At 38.9% G+C, this 25,175-nt stretch overlaps 1 protein-coding gene across 1 annotated transcript in view; it reads right to left on the reverse strand.

Annotated features, from left to right (window-relative positions):
* Positions 1 to 1,097: 1,097 nt before the first annotated feature.
* Positions 1,098 to 25,175, reverse strand: part of LOC102575231 (triadin) — a 191,077-nt gene continuing 166,999 nt past the window's right edge. The window contains exons 33-35 of the mRNA XM_059724101.1: positions 23,773 to 23,802; positions 5,543 to 5,581; positions 1,098 to 3,827 (exon numbers count right to left, since the gene is read on the reverse strand). Coding sequence (XP_059580084.1) covers positions 3,682 to 3,827; positions 5,543 to 5,581; positions 23,773 to 23,802 — 215 coding nt within the window. The 3' untranslated portion in view covers positions 1,098 to 3,681. The remainder of the gene's footprint in view (positions 3,828 to 5,542; positions 5,582 to 23,772; positions 23,803 to 25,175) is intronic.

Here is a 25,175-nt window from a genome sequence, read left to right on the forward strand (position 1 = left end):
GATGCCGAAGCTGGTCACTGTGACCTGGTGCCCTTATCTCGTGTTATGAATACACTTCAATTTCCCAGCTTGTTTTGTCTGCTGGTTCTGGAAACAGTGGGCCTTGAAGGAAACTGTGTCACAAACAGTCTTTTAAAAACCAATTAACCCTTGTTGTTCCCCTGAACCATTATTCTAATACAAATCCACCTATGAGCCAATTCCTAAAACCAAATCCCTAAATACCATTTTCTAGCCATCAATCATCACTACCCACTTTAGCTGTGGCCACATTCTAAAAAAAGTTGAGCCCTACTCAGGTGTGGGAAAAACTAGAGAGAGGTGACTATCTTCAGAGGAGAACTGTGACTTGAATGCACGGAAGCATTTGCTTGCAGCTCTGAGTCAGGCACTTACTCTCTATAGCAGGATGAGATTTCAGGCTATGGCTCTGAGATACTAAATAATCTCTATGGGAAACAGCATGTCACCTGCAGCCAACTTGAGTTACTTAGTCTAAAAAAAGTCTGGCATACATAGTAACTACCAGAAGCATAAACAGCAATTTCTGTACCCTGCATGGTAGCCATGACTGGAGTGACGGGGTCCACCATTCTTGAGCCCTTTCTAAGTTGCTGCTTGAGTCTTGTTCTCTTCTCACCCACCCCTAGTTACACTGTTGGTGACTACTATGTAAAGGCAACTACTACCAAAATGTTCCATTATCTTACAATTTCTTGTTTTGGGTCTGGTGGAAGAGGCAGACAGGCTAGATATGGTCCCAGCTAGGGTAAAGGTACACATGTAAATGAGTGGAGGAGACAATCACTGACTGTAGCAAGCACAAGCTTCAAAACACTGAAGTGGAATACACAAGTGAAGTGTGGAGGAAAAAAAGAATCTTGTCATAGCATATGATGCTAAATGCAAAGTGGGTATTAAGTTCAAACCATACACAGAATGATACCGTAACAACTAATTATATTTATAGATGTCATGCCCCTGGATATTCAAATTTGTATGTACTCATAATGTGGTGAATCAAGTTACTTCCATGCATTCCTTGCGTGCCTTCTCAGAATCAGAAAAGCATCCCACAACCATTGGCAAACTCTTTATATAATTTTTATTTTCCAAAACAAACAATAAGCATATATACTTTAGCAATATTTTAGGCTAATTTGAGTAAAACCATGCAATTTAAGCAACACTTTATTAAGGTTTCAGATAAACTCAATTTACAAACTCCATAGTATAAAAACTACTATTTTGACTCAAGACCAACGTCCAATAATATTTTTGTCTGTGGCTGAGATACGAAGGTAATAATATATTGCCAGGTTTATACCACTAGTGAACTATTTACTTTTTTCAGAGCCATTTTGATGGCTCTTAACACATTCATGGGCTCTCAAACATATTCATGTCCTTCCTCTCAACTAACAAGCAGTGGGAAAGTAAGATAAAATACAGTGCAAAAAAGGAAATGTACATATTATTTGAGATATTTTTACTGAAAGATTACATCTGCTGATTATTGGACTTGGACAAAGCTCAAAATTAAATTAGCCAGTTTTCTGAAAGTTAGTTAAGACAGTCTTAGTAGTAATACTACAGGACAACCACCAGTGTAATAATATACATACATACATACATAAAGATATATTTTTTGGAGGGGGATAAAATGGGGTGTGTATGGGGGGAATAAAATCCCTACTGAGAAAAACTGTGGTTTGCCTGTTTATAGGTAAAGTTGTCAACTCTGGATTGTCAACTCTGCATTCTGCAAACCTCTATTTATTCACAGAACAGATTCTAGAGGATACAGTAAATTCACCTTTTCAGTTTGCCCCCTTCCTGATCAGGAAGAACCACTCTAGGGGCAAAAAGGGGAGGTTCAGCTTCTGCACGTCTGCAGAGACTGCTATTTAGGTTGCCTGTGGTGAAGGCAGGTGGTTGTCTATGGATTTATGATGTAGGCACCTATATGGAGAGTGCTGAGATCCAGAACTCATTTCATATAGGGCACTGAACAGCAATCAGAGGGTAATGACTTCCAGCCACTATCATAGTGACCCAGTGACCTGAAGGTAAAAAAAAAAAATCCATATCCCATACTGAATTGCCATCTAGGACATAGTTACCCAAAACCCATATAAGTCAATCATCCAATTGAAATAAAACCACTACAGCCTGAGACCTTTGCTGAAAAAAGCAATATATAGTTACAGAAGCAACCAGATTATGCCATGTAATAATCTCATGATACTTCACCTAGTAACTATAAACTTGAAATCACATCTGTACATGTCACAGATTAAATGCATAAATATAGTAAAGAAGAAAACAAATAGCAGCTTGCAAAAAGACATTATTATTTACATTGCCAGACAACACAATCCTGATTTACAATCACAATCCTGATTTACAATCAGGCATTTTCACATAGAGCAAAGATCATCTTATCCTCTTTTTTATACTTGATAATCAGCTCTGTCTAAAGAAATAAACAAAAGATGGTTGAGGACAGGTATGTTTACTTCAAGTGCTCAACCTAGGAATAGTGGATAGTAGAGTGCATTTTGAAGGAAGCCAGATAGTAGCTAGAAGAGCTCATTCATCTCATCTAACAAAATTAAACACCAAAATTAAACACCATTTTCCCTGTTTGTTTTTGCTGAGTGAGCCCCTCCTCCACACTAAAAAAAATTGAATAAAATTGAGATGTTTACCTGCAAATTTGGCTTTGCATGGTTTCACAAGTGATGTATCTTAATATAGCTCCCCCTCTGACTTTTCTTCACAATAAATCTAGCACTATCCAGTACTATCCATCTGCACAGTGTACACGGCAAATAGATCTGACTTGATAAGAAATTTATGAAAGAAGAGATGTAGAGGTACCAGAAGGATTTCCTTCCCATTTCTGAGACCTTCATAGCTTTACCTCTTTACTTCATCTCCTCTTTTAAGAGCTCCATCTTGCCTCACTTTCTCCACTCATTTTGAGACACAGGAAGTGAACAGTTATAATCTGGAAAATGCTTTGGGACAAACATAGCAGATCCTTATTGCTTGTCTTCAAGTTGAAGGTAAATAGTTGTCATTAATGAGATGTTAATAGTGAACCTCACCACCAGCATACTGAGCTGTTTAAAGGTAAGCTATGTGCTTCAAATTAAACTGGTAAATTATATATAAAAATAGCACCAGACAAGAAGCACATTTTCTTTGCTTTAGTGAGGCTTCTTCCTGTCAAGTTCTGAGTGAACATGAAGAAGAAATGATGTAGGATTTCAGGTAGCCTTGTAAAAGGACTTGCTGAAATAAGAGTTTCACACATTTTACCATTTAAAGATTAAATGGAAAAACAGGCACAGTTTAATACCAAGCAAGTAGGCAAGAGAGAGAGATACAAAGCAGAAGTGGCAGAACAAAATGTGCCCACAACTTGACAAACTATTTCAACACCACGCCATTTCCACAAGAAATGGGGTATTTTTTAATTTCTACATTTGTCAAAGTGCTCATAGCCACTCCTTTTCCCTCTGCACCATTCATAAAATAATTAAAAAATCTTCTCAAAGTATAGGTGATTTAGTAAATCACATCTTTACAATAACAGGTCCGTTGTAATGTTGCTGGACCTCAGTAGAAGAAGTAAAGTGCAAAATCTGAAAAATCCACAGGTTACAAGTCTCTCTACTGCCCTGGTGCCTTTGTCTTCCTCTTAGAAGCCTTTGAATGTCTAGATTTTTCTTCATGGTTGGGGGCTGAAGTAATGGGGAATTGCAATCCATATCCATTATGTCCATCAAGGAAGACGCATTGGAAGTATCGGACAGGAGCTGGGGAAACAAAGATGACAATGATTTGTTAATGTTTGTAGTTTCCAGACAATTCTGCTTCACTAAATTACTTCTGTTTAATGATTGTGTAATTTCATTAATTTCAACTGAGTTGCCATAAAACAATGGTAACATAGTAATGAACCAACTCTTATAAATCAACAAGATTTATAGTTAAAAGATTCAACATATTCTTTACACTCTAGTTTTATAGCATAACACTGACAAAACTGACAGTGGTCTATATTAAAATCTACATACAACATATAAATCAACTGTTCCCTAATACACATCTCCTACTACTACCCAGAATATTTTCATGGGCTTGAAGACTCTTGAACCCATATATGCATTTCATGATTTTATATTTTATAACCTATTCTGAATATATTGAAGTTCTATTAAGATTATTCTTGAATGTCCAGGGTGGGACATACTAAAATCATTACTTTTTTTTTTTCTTCAAATGACCTGCCCTATCATTCCTTCAAAAACTCTGGAGTCACATTTGAAAGTAATTCTTTCCTAGACTCTTGCATATGGGAAGTTTCTCTACCTTTGTGGCACTTCAGAATCAGCTTTTTATAGTCATACTTCTGTCTATTGCCTTCTCAGCTATTTAAAGGATCTGGAAAACATGAGTGTTCAGCTTAAAGAAAAAATCTTAATGTGTTAGGGATGGTGAATTTATAAAAGAAATGAACTCTGAAATTAAAATTGACATGGTTTTCAAAGGAAAGCTTGAATACTTGAATACTTGATAACAGTGCTCAAATTAGTCAATTACGTATTTGGGAAAATGAAAAGAGGAATGCTAGCAGTTAAGTTAGTTTTCATGCAGTGGATTTTCTGGCATCTGTTTCTTTTACTTTCCTGTTGCCTCAATATAAAAAAAAAAAGGCTTTTCAGAATGACAGTTCTAATCTGAAAGAGATTGTAGGGCCCCCAGTAATATTACCACAGGTGCAAGGTCTATCTATTGACTGCTAAGTCACATCAAATGGAAGAGCACAGAAAGGTTTGTCAAAAATGACAGTATATTCTATCTAGTGATATTTCCTTTTGCACCCCTTCTACCTGACTCACATATGGTTAGGTCTTTGTCCAGCTTAATAGTGTACTTGATAACAGTGCTCAAATATGGTGCTTCTGATGGCTTTTCAAATAGACTCAAGACAGGAAATCATTTTCTCATTCTGTAAAAAATTCCAAGATTTGCCATTTTTTTCTGTTCTACATTGAGACAGCCCTGAGAACTTTCAGAGATTTTCATGAAAAACTAGAGACAGAGTTTCACTAACATAAGGGCACTCACCCAGAATGAGGAAGGCTGAGGTTCAAGTATCTGCTCTGAATCAGACAGAGAAAGGACTTGAAGCTGGTTTTCCACATTCTACATAAGTGCTTTAACTACTAGACCACTGGATATTTGGAGGTGGCACTCTTGTTCTGGCTCTTGTGATGAAAGAAATTTGTTTTAGTAAGTAGTTTATTTTCCATTCTGGACCTGAGCAACCTAAAATTCCTAATGGAATTTTCATCAAAAGATCCAAAAAAATGTTCTGTTTCAAAGTGACATTTTACAGCCAAAAACATTTATTAGAAAATTCCCAGCTCTGCCTTGAAACAAAATTTCATGTTGTAACTCATGACCTGTATCATTATGATAAAGAGAACATAACTTACGACAAACAGGTTGCCAATTACAAACTCACCTTTCTCTTTTTTAATGGAAATTATTTCCGTATATCCTTCTAATGGACACAAAAAATAGGAAAGTCAGTCAATAACTAGTTCTTTCTTTTTTTCCAAGAAGGTAAATAAGCCATCATGCATTTGCCAGCCTTCTCCCTCAAAAAGGGACAAACTATAAATGATAGAGTAATGCCTATTGTACATGCAATCAAAACTTTAACCTACTTAATCTCTTGCTTTTTATATATTCTCATCTTTCAGTGTGAAAGGGTGGTTTGTTATTGAATTCGTTTTAAACATTATGTGCTGTAAGTAGAGAGTGCTTAATAATCCAGCATTTTCTAGAAATATTACTTTGATTGTTCTACAAATCCTCGGTACTTCTGATTTATGCTATTATGTCACTTAAAGGCCCAATTATAAGTCTATGGTTAGTAGGCACTAAAATCAGTGGTGTGGTTGTGGAGGGGTGGGAGGGGCACAAAACAAAACAAAAGCAAAACAAGCAAACAAACAAAACACTTCTAGGATGTAGATAATTTGGCCTTTAACAAGACACTGGTGCCCTAACGCTCATTAAAATGTAGCAGCTGAAGTGTTAAAAAGCTCAAATTGCTTGGTTAGATTGTCACACATTTAAGTTCATTCTGAATCAATTAGCACCATACAGCACAACAGTGTCCTAGATTTTCTTATTCCTGAGAAACCTCTAGTTAAGTTACTTTTTACTGTTCAGTTAGTATGTAGTTATGCTATGTATAATATTTTGAAATTAGGGACAAGTCGTCAATTATTTATTTGTCTATAAAAAGCTTCAACAAAATGTGGGGTAATTAGAAAACTAGTTATACGTGGGGCTGGTAACACTATCTGTTATTATGGTTATAAAGGAGTGTTGGAAAAAACCCTATTTTTAGTTGCTTAACATGTTTTCAGACTATAGTTGCTTGGGATGGAATTTTCCAGGCTTGGTATCTGCAGGTTAAATTATTTTCTTTACTTAAAGAGAATTTTAACCAAAAGCATGCAGCTACTGCTGAGAATGGTCTAGGGGAAAAGCATGCTGTTCTACAGATGCTTAAAAATCTTGATAGCCTCTCCAACCTTTTAAATTTTTTTTACAAAGTACCATCACTACTATGAGTTTGACTTAAATCTAGTAGGGGTAGCCTGTGTTACAAATGTGTCTTCTTTCCATTCCTGTGAACATTTGTTTACATTTAACCAGATTATAAGACTCTGTGCATACATACTCAGTATAATATTGTCTGTATTAAGCATGTTTCAGCATCGAATAGACAAGACTTTATCTGCAATTGTAGCTTTGAGATGCTACAGGTCATGCTGGCTGCTGGTAAAAGCAACTAAACAGACTAGAGATCTTGTCTGTTCTATTCTCCTAATGACCCCAGCAAGCTGCTTCTGGATTTAAATGCTGGGTGAACAAATACTGGACCTGTGCAGGGGAAATATATGGAAAAAAGCTTTGGAATGAAGAGTGCGACTGGAGGTTGCTTGCTGAGGGAGGGGATATGGGAAGACAGGGAAAATGGAACCGGAAGATGCAGGGGAGTAGAGCCTGGATCTGGCTGCCAGGGAGACTGGGATTGGACGCTGTGATAGACAGCAGGACTAGTTGGGCAATAAAAGTGGGATTGTCCAGCATAAGAGACTGGGACTGACTGAAAACTTGGGACGAAACTTGGACTGAAAATCCATAGACTGACTGAAGACTATGGTGCAGGTAAAATTAGATTAGATAAAAAACTAGAGGGAAAATGAGGATTAGCTGGGTAAATTGATTGGGGGTAAGGAGGTGGAAAGGTTCTGGAGGGAACTGGGAATGGCTGTACCACAGGAATTAAGTGTGAATGATAGAGGAAAGGAGACTGGTATGGAAATGGAGAATTTGAAAGAATAAGACTAGGAATTGATGGGCATGGAAACTAGTTAGGGGCAAGTGAAGGCTCCATTTAGCAGAGGTTAGGATTGGCTAAATGAGGAAAATGGAATTGGGATGAGGAGCCAAGTGCAGGGATGAGACAGGACAGAAACAGGGGCAGCTTGAAAGGGACAAGCCACATTTGGAAGGGAAACAGGATTAAAAGTCTATGAAGTCTAGAGCATTATTTCCTCCAGATCCTTCATTGGAACAAGATCCCTGAGTCTCACAATGTGCTTGCTTTCACAACGTAAAATCCTCTGACCAAGTGTACTACCTTTCTTGTGCTGGTATTTACTGGCTGTGTCTACACAGACAGTGGACTGTGCAGTTGTTACTGTCACATTATTTAGTACTTGGTTATGCAAATACCAAATGACTGCACAGTAACCAGTGTTAGTGCGCAGTAGCATTCCTGCATGGTTTTCTTCTGATGCAGCTGTGCAGTAGCAATGCGCTCGTTACTACTGAGCAGTAGCATCACATCATGATTAGTGCTCCCCAATGCTAAAGCGCTACCTTTCAAGCTGCCCCTGTGTCTCATGTAGATATGGCCACTGAAAATCTAGTCCCTTAGCCCATCTTGCAGGGTCTCTGTAGCAACCTAAAGAGCCCAGCCATGCTGATGACACATGTGCATGACTATAGAAAAAAGGTGCATGTGGGTGATGGAATTTCTGTATTTTCCAATTTGGAACGATAGGAAACTTGTTGTCCCCTGTATTATAGAATCATGGAATATTAGGGTTTGAACAGACCTCTGGAGGTCATCTAGTCCAACCCCCTGCTCAAAGCAAAACCATCCTCAACTAGATCATCCCAGCCAAAGCTTTGTCTAGCCAGGTCTTGAAAACCTCCAAGGATGGAGATTCCACCACCTCTCTGGGTAACCCGTTCCAGTATTTTACTGCCCTCCTATTGAGAAAATTCTTCCTAATATCTAATCTAAACTTCCCTTGCTGCAACTTGAAACCGTCGCTCCTTGTTCTGTCATCTGCCACCACTGAGAGCAGTTTAGCTCCATCCTCTTTTGAAAACCCCTTCAGGTAGTTGAAGGCTGCTATTAAATACCCTCTCAGTCTTCTCTTCTCCAAACTAAATAAGCCCAGTTCCCTCAGCTTCTCCTCATTAGTCATGTACCCCAGACCCTAACCATTTTGTTGGCCTCTGCCAGACTGTCTCCAATTTGTCCACATCCTCTTGGGGTGGGGGAGCAAACTGAACACAGTACTCCAGATGCAGCTTTACCAGTGCTGAATAGAGGGGAAGAATCACTTCCCTTGACCTACTGGCAACACACCTACCAATGCAGCCCAGTATGCCATTAGCCTTCTTGGCAACAAGGGCACACTGCTGGCTCATATTCAGCTTATTATAATCCTCAGGTCCACTGTAACCCCCAAGTTCCTTTTATTGCAAAATTCCTGCCCAGCCTGTCAGCTCCCAGCCTGTACCAGTGCATGAGTTTGTTTCATCCTAAGTGCAGGACTTTGCACTTGTCCTTGTTGAAACTCATGAGATTTCTTTTGGCCCGATCCTCCAACTTACCTAGGTCACTCTGAATCCTAGCCCTACCCTCCAGCGTACCTACTATTTCTCCCACCTTGGTGTCATCTAAAAACTTGCTCGGGGTGTGCTCTGTGCCATCTTCCAGGTCATTGATGAAGATATTGAACAAAACTGGCCCCAGGACCAAAACCTGGGGCACTCCACTTGATAACAGCTGCCAACTAGATATCGAGCCATTGATTACTACCCTTTGAGCCTGATGATCCAGCCAGTTTTCTATCCACCTTACAATCCATTCACCCAGTCTGTACTTCCTTAGCTCACCTGCAAGAATGTTGTGGGAGACTGCATGAAAAGTTTTGCTAAAATGAAGGTATACCACATCTACTGGTCTCCCCACGTCCACAGAGATAGTTGTGTCAAACTGTTTCATTACAACACAATCAGGAGATATTAAATAAATAATAGATTTTATTCAGTATTACACAGTATTTACTAGCTGTAGCTCTTTAATGAAATAATAAAATAAAATTAAATTAAATTAAAAACAACTCTAAAAGAATATTTAAACTATTGTGCTATATCATGACTTGTTGGTACCCAAAAAAGGATAAAAGTCCAGCTGAGCCTAGCAGTTATTAGGGCTAGAATGGTGATAACATACCAGTTTCTATAGACAATAATACAGAAGGGAGTGATGTAGCTATAGCATTACATCCAATCGCTCTTGACTCTCTATCCTAAGTAACCAAGCCAACTGGGATTACACTTGTCATATTGTGCATCTCTAATACCTGCAGTTAAAACTAAAAATAAAGGTTGAAATGAAAAATGTGAATTTCTGAAAAAAAGGATGATATTTCAAACACTGGTTTTCAAAATCCAGATATGCAAGTTTCTGCACCTGAAGTTTTCTAATAATTCCATTAAAAATCTTTTCATTCCAATGTAGAATGAAAATAATTTTGAAAACTCCTACAAAAATGGAAATTTTGAATTGTGACTGGCTACAGGCACAATGCTTCCTTGGCCTATCCCTAGAAGTAAGGCAACATCTCTTGTTCAGGCATAATGTATATAGGAGGTAATTATAGAGATTTTGCCTCTAAAAGAAAACAATAAATTAGCAAGTAAATACAGCAAGATGCACCTCACCTTACTGGAAACTTAACATGTTACTGTGCATAATATTTGATAACCAGAAGAGTTTTGAATCTGACTTGTTATACTGTAACATGAGGATGTTTCTATCAGATGTGATAATATGCACTATGCTCATGCAATCCCTTTCTCAGAAGTATCTTTCTTCTGGTTCTTATTATTTCTTCTCAATACAGTACTTCCTACTTACAAGAACTTTTATACTAGCATGCCTTTCCGGGCTCATTCTATACATTGTACGATGCCTTTACCTGTAACTGGTGTATAAATTACTGCTATATGTCCTCCTTGCTAGCAAACCTCTATTACACCTCTAAGAGATGCCATGAGAAGAATTCAGGCCCTTAAGTTAGGCACCTTGACTTTCTGTACAGAGCATGGGGAGATTTAAGTGCATCTGAAGGGTAAACCACAAGAAGGTACTTGCTGAACAGGGTGCCACCTAGACCTAGCCAGCAGGAAAGACTAAGCACATAAGTCATCAGATAAAAATGCAGAAACAGTCCAGGGAACAGAGCAGAGGACTTCCATTCACAGGTGAAAGCCTTCATCACTGTACTACGTAGTCACACTTCTGCATGTCCTTCCAACTTCTTACTCTTTTTCCCTCCCTTCCTCCATGCCATGAAGCTTGCATTCCCTTCTGCAAAGTGGTACAGCTTTCACTGGAAGGACAGAGACTTCCCTATTTCTTCCCTCCCCCAACACTAACACAGCCTAACCCAATGCTGATCAATTGGCAGTGAGTGGGCTCATGAAGCTGCCCCTCCCACTGCCATGTTCTAACAACTTCCATGGGGTGTAAAAACTATAAGGGGCCTTTTGCTGCTGGTGCAGCCCGCACAGCTTTTGGCCTATGCACAGCCCTTGGCTATAACGAAGTTGGACAGCCCTGGTCTAACCTATAGATTGGAGGGAACAGAACACAGTTCTTTGACTATTCCACTAATATGGAATGTGGGTCTACTCTCTAGCCATCTAATGAAAGAGTATGGCCACCACATGTACTGTGCTGGGGTGTATTAGACATGTTCTGAGAATTCCTGAAGGATTCCCCTGATGGTAATTAGGCAAACAGAGGTGAAGCTACTAGAGAGCTTCTAGCAGAAGTGAAAGCTACTTGGAAGGGGATAATATGGGCATGTGTAGGGGTAGAACTCTGTAGGCATTAGGGGAAATTTTCAAGTCAGACATGCATGTATCAAGTAAATTTAGGATCCCCTAGGGTTTGTAGCAGCTGAGTGGGGGATTTTTGCATCACAGTATTGGACTTGGTTTTGCCTAAGTCCTGCTACAGCTACAAGTATGTCCTTACAGCACAAGAAGCAGTAATGGGCAGAGATGTGCAAAGAAGCTTGATGTAACTCTCAAACTTAAGGCAAAAAGTCACTTTAGGGCAATTCTGTGCCTTGGCTAATATACTCCACTTCCCAGAAGAGCTAATATGCTCAGGCTATTCTGCTTCTGGTACCAAAGGTAGTATGGGTTTACTCTCTGTGGTACAGTCTTGCACCCTGTAGTCATACTCCAAGGCCTACATATATATAAATAAACAGGTCTGCAGAAGAAGAACCTGAGCAACTCATCTCTTCATGTAAAGTTTTAGAGGCACTTATTCTTCCCCTTTTTAAATGAGAGCTAATGTAAGGCTTGGTGACCCTGACAATTATCCTGACAATATCACAGAGGACAAAGATATTCACAATGCTGTCACTGCATCAGTGGGTCTGCGCTGTAATTATGGGAAGGGTTACATTTCCAAACAAAATAGAGGTTTCAAGATACCAGATGACCTCAACCCTTGATTTAAATAAGGAAGGACAGTGAGGGCTACACTTCAGGCCAACCATATCAGAGAATCAGGTCTATTTTTGGGTGGGCATACATAACCTAGGGAGGCACAGTGGCAGTGATATTTTTTAACTGTAGAGGCATGAGTTCAAGCCTTGCTCCAGCCTTTGCCCAAGGCTGTCTTTCATAACCCCAGTTGTTAATGGGTTCCTGATCTTTCAGCCTTGTGAGTCACTGGCAGCAGGAGGCAAATGCTAGCCACATTGTTCGCTTGTGTGCCATCAGCTAGAGGTCAGTGTGTCTTAACCATGCTAATCTGATAGGCTTATTTGGTCAGGTGGACTGTCATTGATGGGTACCACCCACAGTCCTCCGTGCTCCTCCTTTTCTGAGCTGAACATAAAGACATAATACCAATCAACTGTAATTTAAACAATTGAATTCTTTTTATATAAAATCTGCAGAACAAAGGATAGAAGCAACTTTTAATCTAAGTATCTACCCCAGAAGTCTTTACTTTGTCAGTCACTGGAGGATGTGTGTAGTAAGAAGTGTAGGACAGGTCCTACACACAATTAAATAGGAATAAAACTGTCTGGTCACTCTGAGAAAAACCCACAGCCTCACCAATTCTAAACAGTATACAGAAAATCCTGTTTATTTGTCGCAGTCATTCCAGTCCCATTTTTTTCAGCAATAAGATAACTGTACAAGAGTGAGAAGCAGGTCACTAATCAAACACAGTCCATTAAATAGTGAATGCTTTCCTCTGAAGGAATATGGAAAAACTATTAGGAAATATTATAGAGCATATGTGAAGAAGCAACATCATTAGTAATTTTTTTTTACAGGGCCTTGAAGATTAAACCAAATTACTTCATTAAATGGTTTTCCTAATAGAATCAAACAATTCAACAGAGCACAAAAATTTAGGCAATTGTAGCATTAAAAGCAACCAATTAGTAAGCAATTAAGAAGAAAAAGGTATTAACAATATCACTAATTTTCTTTTGATCACCTTTCTTTATAAATGCATGCAGTATGGTATATTTTAGTTGGACCGACAAAACCAAACATACACAAAAAGCTTTTAGATGGAACTTGAATATTCTAGTCCCTTGGATGTTGATTTGTCTATTCAGTGGAAGAAGGCAGGAGGGATTTTCCTCTTACTCTGTTTTTTTCCTACCAAAGGATTTAGGCTCACAGAAAGCACAACGACAGGCCAATCACAGAAAACATTGTAGGAGGTGCATATACGATATGATCTGGGGTTCTTGTTGAACAGAACTTTACTACTATGGTTTTTCATATAATTGTCAGAGGATGTGTGTGCATCATGGAGCAACAGCATTAAACATACAGAGCTGAATTAAAACTGTTACAATTACATTTGGACTTGAACAGCAAGTGTTAAGCATTGATGCAGTAGCAGAAATGTTATCCCCTGCTGATCAGCTTATGGTGGACATAGAGACAATAGTTCCTCAAGATAAAAAATTTGAAATCATTTCCTTCAAAAACTAAAATTCTTTTTAGCGTGATACAATTTGTTCTCTCACTCTCTTTCTCACACACACACACACACACACACACACACACACACACACACACACACACACACACACTTTTTATGACACTACAATCACACTCATCATTCTTAACTTCTGGGAACAGTCAACATGCTTAACAGTGGGGGTAGACAGATACCTCACACATATCAACCAGAAAGGTCAGAATTTTTCCAAATCAGTTCACCTATCCACTCCAAAATGACTTTCCAGCAGCATAACAGTGTACCAGAGACAGCAGCAGGGAAACAAGTCTCTCTCATAGGGATACAGCAGCATGCTCTTTTCTGAGGAAGGGAACATCTAAGGCCAGATTATACTGTACCTGCTAGCAACACATGTGAGCATAGGATCCAAAATGCAATTCTATTCTACCCTACACAAATTCGGAGAAACTATTAATACTAAAGTTGAGTGGTCCTCCCCCTCTGCTATTTTGTGACTCAATTTCAGAGCAAGATGGCAGTTATAACTTAGATTCATTGACAGATTTTCAGGAACTCAATCAGGTTGGAATAGACTTGCATATAGACATCTAATAGATAGAAGAGAATCTGATCTTTTGTGTCAGTGTCTGGTGACCCACTGTACTCAACTGTGCCACAGCAACAGTAGCTGCAGAGAACTAGACTCACGATATACTCTCAGCCCGGGAAAGAGTTGCTGTTATAGGAGACTCTGGAGGCAGCAAGAGAATGATGAAGGAAAATTTGAGTAGTTTCTAGGGAACATTTAAATACTTTATTCATGAGTACAGGGGGGAAAAAAGGTGGGGAACCTACACATACAAACCCTTACCATTGACTGAACTGCTCTAAAATCTTCATACCACCTCACTATCAGTTTTAGTGTTTTTATGCATCTGCCTTCAAGAGTCAATTACCAAATTACACAATTTTCAAATAGGTCCTTTTTCATGATTCAGCTGGACCACATGTAGAACATAGACTGCATTTTAGATTTTACACCATGTTCTTTTTCAACCTAGCAATCTAAACTGCAAAGACTAGATAAGCTTTTTTTAGACTACTACCTTAAAAAAAAACTCCACTCAAAATTAAATGACTAATAGAAATGTTTTACGTTGAGAACTGTCCATTTATTTAAAAAATATTGTCCTCTTCTGTGCTATTGGCATAGGTAGTATGGTCAGTTAAAAGGGGTCAATGCCCCTACAGATGTGGTATTGGCTTTTGGGGCCTACTCCTCACTGGCATAATTTAGTGTGGCCCTTATACTGCTTTAAATTGGTCCTCATAACCAGCCTACTGATACTCTTTAAAGCTTCCTGCTTCTCAGGCCAGGTATTTACAGTAACATTTATCTGGTTTGCTACAGAACTCACTTGGTCCAGAAAACAAATCAGATCTGGCCCAATGTGTCTAAGTACTAGACTGAGCCCACAAACTAGGATCAATACTCTTTTATGAGTGACTCTGGGAGGCTGAGGGAGCAAATTGAAAAGCAAGTTTAAGGCCATATGTTAGGGGTGGCAACGATGATGATACCATGCTAATTAACCACTGACATTTTTGTAAACTTTGAGATTAAACATTAGATCTCTGTACACCTGTCACCAAAGAGAGGGAAATATTAATAATCTGTTATAGTCCAGATGTGACATTGGGTATGTTCAAGTTCATATAAAGGACTGACTCTTGAACCACCTCATGTGAGGGTTTAACACAAAGGGTATACAGTTCGTATATTTAGGGAATGTGCTACATTTCATCCTATGGTCTCTTATCATAAACCACACAACTGCTATATAATAGTGGAATATACCAAAAGTTTGACACTTCCTCAGAACTCATTAAAGACTTGCTTGTTCCTGCTAGATAATAAAACCATGCAAGACATAATAATGAAATACTTAACTGATAATACAGACACCTTTCGATGAAGCATGGCAATAATCAGAATACTGACCAAGTGCTACAGTATTACTGATTTTTCAAATATCAAAACTCACAGAAAGCTTTTCACGAATGCCCTCATTCATATTTCATCCACAAAACGGAAGAATAAACTAACAAAAGCATTCACATGAGCAACAGAATGATTTTTTACACAGAACAGAAGTAAATTTAAAGGCCTGATCCATAGATTTTTCAAATATCAAAACTCACAGAAAGCTTTTCATGAAGACCTCATTCTTATTTCATTTATTCTCAAAACAAAAGAATAAACTAACAAAAGCATTCACGTAAGCCACAAAATGATTTTTTACACACGACAGAAGTAAATGTAAAGGCCTGATCCATAGACCCATGAAATCAGTGGGAGTCTTTCCACTGACTTAAGTACTATTTGCATCAGGCCTTGAGCAGACAGTGATGTAGACATTTCCATTGATATTTGTTCTCCACACAACAGATGCAATCATTTGACAGAACACAATGTACACTGACCATGTACCTTAGAAACGTAGATGTGACAAGGTCTCTGTAGAGTGATTCCTATGGCCAGCATGGTCAGCTATTATAATTATAGCACATTATATTAAAAACATATTTTCTGAAAAGCTGTTTGTTACTGAAAAAAATGTTTCTCATTTTGTACAAAACAAGGGGAGAGATAAAACAGTAAATGTTTCACAACAGCGATATTTGCAGATCCCAGGTTACTAGAAATTAATACCGGCTATTTTGTCAATCAGTAAAACAAATGTAAAGCTAATAAGGAAAGAGAGCTGTTTAGATAACTAGCAAAACAAAACTCCAGTTTAGAATAATGCAAGTGAATCTGCTACCATTAAACTGGAATACTTATTTAATAAAACTTGCTTTGGATCTGTGCCATTATAGATGTTTATTTTTCTAAGTTTTGAACTTCTTTCCTCAGAGTGATACCATTTTTCTTCAAGGGCATACATATGGGAAGGAAAAAATTCTGTAATCAGGCTAGGAAAGAGATTTTGTAGTGCAAAGACCCTCAGTCCTTCTTATAATGAATGTTCACAAAATGCATTTGAGGGTTTCACAATTCCAATAAATAAACTTGTGAAATATTTCAAAATACATGCCTCTATGTGTATTGTCAGTGCAGGAAAATAGGTGGACTCAATGGTTTGGGGCTGCATGGAGATCAAGATCCAAAAAGGCATTTAGGCATCTACCTCCTATTAAAATCAGGTTAGGTGCTAGCATACCTTCCTGGATTTGGCTCAGTGTTACTATGATAGGTCTAATGAAACCAACTTTTGTTAATGAAAACTCAGAAAGATAAAATTCATGTTTATGACATGGGTGCAGCTTCACTTTACTGTGGAGTTGACTAATTAGCTCCTCAGTAAAGTATCACAGTCTACATATGTGCTGGTATTAAGGTACAGTAAATTAACTCTGCCGTTAATTAAGTATCCTACAGCAGAGTTAATTGATTGTCACTGACAGTAGTATCCTATGGCAGAGTAGATTACTCCTGCAAAACGCACATGTAGTCAGTGACAGGAGTGGCTGGGGCACAAGGGTGCTGAAGTGCAGGGCCTGCCTGCCAGCAAGCTCTGTACTTTAGCACCCTCATGTCCCAGTTAGCCCCTCTGCCACCCAACACTGCCACCCAGAGCCTGGGACCAACACCCCCCACCCCCCACCCGGACCTCCTGCCAGCCTGGGACTGCTCTGCCCTGGCTCAAAGTGCTGCGGTCCCAGTCTCAAGTATAAATACTACTCCTAGAAGCAATTTTCTCTAGTGTGAACTGCGCTGGAATTTATCACATTGCTTAAATGGCATGTGTAGATGCACCCACTGTGTCCATTTCACTTCTTATGCAATTTTAGAGACCTACATCTTTGATGATGAACAAGTTTTCCAGGTTATCCTTATGTCCTCTAAACAACTTTGGATGGAAAAAAAGATAAATGAAATAAAACATTTTAAGAATTATGTTCCTATGGTGGGAAAAGAATTGTTGCCACGGACATTTATCTGAAGCAAAATAAGTAATTTCTAGCATTAGTTCATCTGTGTAGAAAACTGGAAAAGAAAAATATTTTATGTAAAGTTTCACATCCAGAAGATGTGTCATGGAAATGCCACAATGCTTACTTTTCTTCCTTTCTGCTTAGCAATGTGATTTAAGAAGATTAATCAGCCAAACCAAAGGGTAAGAGCTAACTACGTAATAAAGAACATTAAGATACAAGTAATTGCTCTTTCCTTTCCAGGAAGAATCATTCAATGTGACATTTTGAAATCTAGTTACTTTGATTTCTATTTTTCATCTGTCATCAATTCTGCATATATTATTAAATAAATTGACATTCAGTTTAGGTTTTAGAGAAATGTTTTTGACCTAGTTAGAGAAAAAATATTTCACTGTCCAATTGGCATAAAAAACACAACCATTCAAATTTATTTTGCAAAGGTAGGCAAATCAGAATCTCATTACTGGATCTATAACTGCATGTTAAGTAAGTCTAACATCTTCTGCGTAGTACTAAAGATATGCCTTGCATATATGTGGTTATAAACCAGACCCTCTTATCACCACAGTTATTCTAACTGTTGCTGTGGTCCATTAATTAGGAGAGATATTCGTTTTTATATACAATATTACAGTAATCCTTAGAAAAATAGTTTGTCACAGAAACTATCTTTATTCACTTCTGTCACTCTCATTTGTATTGTGTCATATCCTGCAGCATGTTCTTGGGAAGTCCTCCCCTTCCTAGATTATTTTTTGTTATCTTTTGTATTTCTTATTGAAACCCCTTGCCCTGATTATCCACTATTATCATTTTGATTGGGCAACGTGTCACACTCCATATGCAGATTGCACCAATTTAACTGACTACACAAAGCTAGATCTAGAGCCTATCAAGTGTTTTGCCTTTGACAAACTTTCATCACTGATCAGTAGTAACTCTGCCTGCTTCTCAACTAATGTTTTTAATTAAAGATCTTGGAATATGGCCTAACTGTGTGCTTTGTAAAGAACATTCCCAGTGCTGGTAAATATTGCATAATAACAAATGAAAGCAAAGAGTTCACAATGTACTTTCATGACTGGAGGGAGGAACCAGCAAGTTTTAAGCGCTAAGGCTAAGTACAGACAGTCAAAAAGCCCAAGGCAGAATCAATCCAACCATCCAAGGTTTCTTTAAATTGCAAAGATTGGGTTGAGAACGAGTTGGGGGGGTGGAAAGGAGCAGCCAAATGCCTGTACTGGCCAGGCCAGAAGGAGGGAGGCACTTCTACACACTTCTCAGCGTGCTAGACATTGGCGAGGGCAGCTGACCCCAGCTGAGTGGGGCCACCCCTGATTGGCTGTCAGGCACATGTCCCCAATCCCTTGCTGTCACCGCCAACCCTCCCCTGCATGCAGCTGTAGGCTTCCAGACCTGCTTGCCATGGCAGCCCTAGGGGGGGCAGGTGGAGTTGGAAAGGACTCCCCCTACCCCAGACCCACCCCAGCAGTGGTCTGCACAGTGTGGAGGGAGGTCCCCATGGTGGGGGCTTTCTCCCCCATAGCCTAACTTTCCTCCCCCAAAGCCTGGGTACATGATCACCTCAACCACGCAGCCCCTGCCAGACCCAGCCTCCCAGCTGCTGAGAGGCCAGGTCTGGCATGGGGACAGGTCTGGGACAATTGCCCAGTTGGTCTGCAGGGTGGAAAGCCAGGCTGTGGGGGGAAAAGCCCCTGGTGCTGGGGGCCTCCCATGCTGTACAGACCACAACTGGGGGGGGGCAGGACTGGGGTAGGGGGATCCATTTCCCCCTTGCCAGCCCCACTACGTTCCCCACTGGCTAGGCTGAGTACCAGAAACTTTGCTGCTTCAGATCTGTGATAGCCCAGGGGCAGGGCAGGGCTGGCATGGCTTGGTCAGAGCAGAGGGGTACTGGTGGATCTGGAACAGAAGTTCAGTAAACCAATCTAACTTAACTTGATTAAATCTTATATTACAGCTATCCAGGTCTATCTTAAATTGGCATTTTGAAAATGGTCTATGCACTAAACTTCTGTTCTGTTACAGGTTTAGACTGGTTTCTGATCACTTATACCAGTTTATATATAATTTCTGTTTTTAGCTTATTAGTGAATTGTGAATAATAGGACACTGAGGCAGTGCCTACATGGTGAACTTACTATGCCCAACAGCAGCAACCTCAAACAAGTTTGCCTGCTTTGGGAGGGTGGCTTTCTAACCTGAAAGGAGTACAACTACATCCAGGTATTGAAACAGGCTAATTAGCACTGTTAAGTGAGGATTCAATTAGCTTGCCTGTGCTCATCAGCACAGATGTGACTACACTGTAGGCGATATAGGAAACAATTTGCCTGGAGCAGCACTATGGGAGTCTTTACATGTGCTCCACAGTGGAGGTAGGTGAGTGCTTTAATTAAAGCGGCTTTTGGGAACCGCTTTAATTAAAGAGCCCAAAGCTTCTCATGTATTCAGCATCCCACACTTCAAAATAATAAGGGCATTTTAACTAAAGTTTGTTTGACATGTTTTAGTTAAAGTGCCCCCATTTTGAAGCATTCAGACACTGAATACATGAGATGCCAAGGCTGTTGAAGCATGCTAATTAGCATGCTCCAGTAGAGTCAATTAATCAAAGCTGCTTTGATGCGTGCTAATTAGCATGCATCAGAGCAGATATTGGGTATGCCTATAGATGCCCTATGTGTTTAAGGGCACTGCTGCCAAGTGCAGTCTACCAAGTAGACATGGCCTGTATTGAAGTGCAGAGCTCTCCTGCTGACTCACCGTAGGCTATATTAAAACCACATGTTATAGCGCAAGCTGTCACTGTTAAATTGTGCTGTCAGGTTGGTGCAGTTAATTCAAACCAGAATATAGAGCAGGTTGGGAATACATTTTCCAAACATAGCAAAATATGATTAAGGTGCTCCTTAAGAGAAACCTTAAGAACAGGCAAACCTAGGGTGAAATTTATGTTATTTTTTTTCATTTGAGTTATAGGGAAGGGGTTAAATTAGATGAGAACTCATAACATACAGTCCTGTAAAGTACCATATTTTCTTGTATACCATATACCTGCAAACAAGACATATATCTTGTTTTGGGGAAGGCAGCATGAAGAAAAAAAGATTTTTTTTCCCCCAACAGTTGTGGATGCATAGAGCTGAGACAGAGCCTAATCTTTAGCTCGTTCACCCTCACTTACTTCCCCGCTCAGGCAAAAAGCTCTAGAGTTTTAACTCTTTCACATCTGTCAGCAGCTCATGGCTGCTTAGCCAAAAGCTGAAATTGTAGTTGTTGCTGAAGACTGGACTCCATAGGCAGATCCAGGGTTTTGAAAAGAGTTAAACATAGTCTTCAGGGTTGTGAGATAAGAGCAAAGAAACTAAACAGCAACATTTCTGAACAAAGAATTAGTGGAACACGAAGATCATTAAAAAGAAGAAAGAGTCATTAATATCTGTGGAATCAAGAGCAATTAGTAGGAGTCAGGTACATTTTCATGAACTATGAAGTCAGTTGACTCCTTGGACACTGCCTGAATAGAAATGCCACTGGAAAGTTTGCTTTAAGCTTTGGGTAGACCAGGAATCAAAGTGGCCCAACCACATCCCTGTGCCCTCCCTTTAGACCTGCCCCTGCTACATTCTGTCTCTCCTTCCATGAAGCTGCTGGATGGAAGAGAAGCAATAGCCATCTTGCAGGATATCCGTGCTTCTATTCTCAACATAAAATCAGTTTTCCCTCTTCAGGTTCATACCCCAATTTTGGAACACTGATATTTGAGGGAAAGGTGCATGTGGTATGCAAATAAATATGGTATATAGAAGACAATCACCCTGTTCACAAGAACTACAGCATTTATACCAAAGTATCTGAATTTGTGTATAAGTTCTGTCTTTCAAAAGGTTATATTAAAGGCCAGATCCAAAAAGGTGTGCAAGTGCTTTAATTACTTTAATTAAATTAATTGTTTTAATTATAATTAAAGGATATCTTTAGATATATAACTGAATTAAAATAATGAGAATTTAGGCTCCCTAAAAAGCGGGGGTTACCCTTCTGGATCCAAATACCCTTCTGGATCTGACTTTTGCAAATCCCATGTATTTAGATATTAAATTTATGTCTTGGTAATAAATTGTATTAGTACTACAGAAGCAGGTTACCAATTTATATATAATTAAAGGAAGCATTGACCTTTTATTTTTAATCTTTGGTATTTAAACCTTTTGGTCCTGACTCCAAACTCACTGAAGTGTATGCAAATGTTCACACTAACTTTAATGGGCTTTAGATCAGATCTTAAATTTTTAATTTTATCTTTCTAACCACTAACATATTAACACAGTTTCCAGTTCACTCACAGGGCTTGTATATGCAAGCCCCCTTATGAAAATTAATCCAAATGGACTTTTACAATGAATCACTTAAACTGCATTAAATTACTGTGTGGACACTGACATTCAAAAGTGGACTTGATTTGATTTAGCTTAATTCATTTTCAAAGTAAACTAAGTTAAATTGAATCAATTCATTGTGAAACTAATTGTGAGCAAGAGTGTCCACACAAGGGTTAACAGTGGTTTAGCTAATTCACCTTAAAAATCCACCCATTTGTTAATTTGGGTTAGTTATCTTAAGGTTCTGTATGTCAACAACCCATCAAAACAGCTGCTTGATTTTTTTAATAGATAAATGGAATAAAAATACAGAATTACTACAAAACAGTTATGTATCCAATATTCATGTTCAAATTTAGACAAAATACTAAATATGAAGAACTTGGGCACACAAATTTATGCCAGGATAAAAGGAGAGCAGGGCTTCAAACTACAACAGTCGTTTTGCAATAACTGCCTGCGTCCAGCGGTAAATTAAAATGAACCTGGATACTTTAGACTTCAGTGAAAGAGAAGTAAGCTATTACAGATTGGCATTCATTTGCTGTGGAGTGAGAATATGCACATGGCATTGCTGCATAGCAGCTTATGCACTGTAAAATCCCACCCTTCTTTACCTCGTAACAACTTGTTCATATATCTTAAGACAGTCAAAGTTTCAACACTTGCCTAAACAGAGAGGTTACTGCAGAGTCAGCTACAGTGCAAATTTATAGCATGGTTACTACTCAGAACTAACTACTATGGAGACTATATTAGGGCATGTGTACATGTGGACTAATCAGCACCACTGAGAGATAATGCCAATTAGCCCATCTCTCAAGCTAACTAGTTCACCTGTGATACCCCACACATATGGCTATATGGTTTCTGGTTCAGGAGGTGGCCCACTATTTCTATTGTGTACAAATAGCATTAGCGTGCAGTAACTATGAGGTAGCTTGCTTTGATTTCTAAGTGGAGAAAGGCTTACTACAGAGTAGGTCACGCACTGAAAATTTACACCCTGTATTAGTTTTTGCTAACTTCCCCAACCCTTGGATATATGAGTTTTACTTGTGAGGACTAATTTTAGGTATGAAACCAGAGGATGTCTAGTATATCAACTCAATCCCTTACTTTGTAGGAAATGGTATGAACTCTTGAGGTCCGGGAAAGAAAAAAAAATATTAGTGATTTAATGCTGAGTTCTGATAAAAGAGAAAACAAAGAATCTGTAATATATATTATTCTGGGGTGATCATTATTACTGAAAATCACAACTGTCATAGGAAATGTTCTTTTTATTAATCTGCATTTCTTTTTTTTTTTTAAGAAGGGCATTACGTGTTGTTTTTCTCCTCAATATCTGTTAAAGATTAATTGAACCATAAGGATGTAATCAAACCACCAAATTCAGAGGCATGATCCCAGCAACTAACAGCATTTTATAAAATGAATTACTTGTGTGGTAAGCTGTTGCCAGAATACTTAAACCCTTATAATATCTGCAATGTAGACATAGTCTGAAATACATTTGGCGACTGAATGATTAGAAGATATAATACCTGGAGGTCATCTATATTCTTATTTTCCTTAATTATAAAGTTATAGTAGTTTAAAACTACTGTCCTTCATTGATCTGCCATTTGACCCTTTTCCAGCCGTTTTCTCACTCTCTTTTTGTGGTAGCTGTCATCTTGTACATTGTTAAACAGGAAAAAACAAGATATTGGGCTTAGTGCTTTTAAGTAAAAGTGCAGATTAAAGAACTTAACAAAGTAACATATCCCCTTACATTTCAGGAGCAGGCAAACAAAAACCTTCCCCCTTCTCTATCAGTGTGAAAGAATAAATAATCTTTGAGAAAATATTCCACATAAACATACATTTATGTGAGTGCAGTATGAAATATTGCACAGGTGGTTATTAATCATTTTTGATAAACTGAGTAGAACTTACTTGCTATTTTTGCAGCTTTGGAAACCTTCTCTGTAAGGAAAAAAATACATGTAATGGAGATTCAAAATGCAAGGTAATAATACAACTTAAAAGTAACAGCCAATCTGCACCTATTATTACAGACTTGCAATAAATTCATCCGAAGGAATTGCTGAGGTTTTCAAGTGGTGATGGTTATTTGCCCTTGAATATCTTCTGGTGATAATGTGATTAGAATAAACCTTTGTATGAAGGAAAATAACTAAGAAATCATATTGCTATTTACCACTTTAGGAAGAAAGGATAAATGTGTTTGCAAAATGCTTTCTTCCAAAAAAAAAAAAAAAAAGCAAGTAGCTTACTATATTCATATATACGATTTTTGCTGTCACTGTTCAAGATAACTTAAGTTCTCCCTGAAACAATCCTTTTGAGTAGATAGCAAACATGAAGGTTTTCATGCCAAAGAAATTTAAGATCTCTAGTGATTCTAAAACATATGTATATGAGACTTTTGGTTGTCTTTGCTTAGGATATAGAATGAAGTTAACATTCCATGGTTAAATATACATAATCACCTATAAATAATAATCCTCTTGATCTCAACTACAGGGCTCCTTGCAGGTCAGATTCAGCCCAGGGTGCAGGGCAACTTTGGTGATGGTAGCAGCTCTAGGTCCTGCTGTGTTCTACTGGAACCGGAACTGCACTGGCAGCATTCATGGCAGTGATAGCTCTGGCTCTAGCTCTGGCATGGGGCACGGAGCTGCAGCAGTGGCAGGGCCTTTGACTAAGGAGGTAGTACCACTTTGATGGAGACGGGTAAAGTGGGTGGAGAACAACTGAAGCTGACAACTATGTCCACCAGGGCTCAAGTGCTCTGGATTCTGTGCCAGGTCACTCCCTTGACTATGCTCCCCAACTTCTGGTGGTCCATCAGTAACCCAGTGGGCCAGATCCAGCCTGCAAGCCACTTAGACACCCCTAGTTTAAACTCAAGTGTCAGTTCATATAGAGCAGTGTCCTCTAGCATTGGGATGGTGCTAACTCCAAGTTGGATATGAAGGGCTCCTATTGTGAAAATTCTGACTGTAGATATGGGTCTGGATTTCCCTACTTTAGTTCCAAATATACTTGAACCTTTTTGGAAGACCAGATATGCTGAACTAACTCTGATTTTCACGCCCATATTTAGTCATAGAAGGGTATGTCTACACGTAACATTGCTATAGCACCATGCTTTAGTACTTCCTTTTTGGTAGTACTAAAACACAGTGCAGGACAGGTGGTTACTGCACCATGGACATGGTGCATGGTTAGATTTCACCACTATATTACTGTAGTGGCACGCTGTACCTGGGTAGTGCACTGCTATGCCAACGTAGCTGCTATGCCAACGTAGCTGGTGATTGTGTGTAGATATA

Source organism: Alligator mississippiensis, chromosome 1 (assembly GCF_030867095.1).
Source record: "Alligator mississippiensis isolate rAllMis1 chromosome 1, rAllMis1, whole genome shotgun sequence".
Taxonomy (NCBI): Eukaryota; Metazoa; Chordata; order Crocodylia; family Alligatoridae; genus Alligator; species Alligator mississippiensis.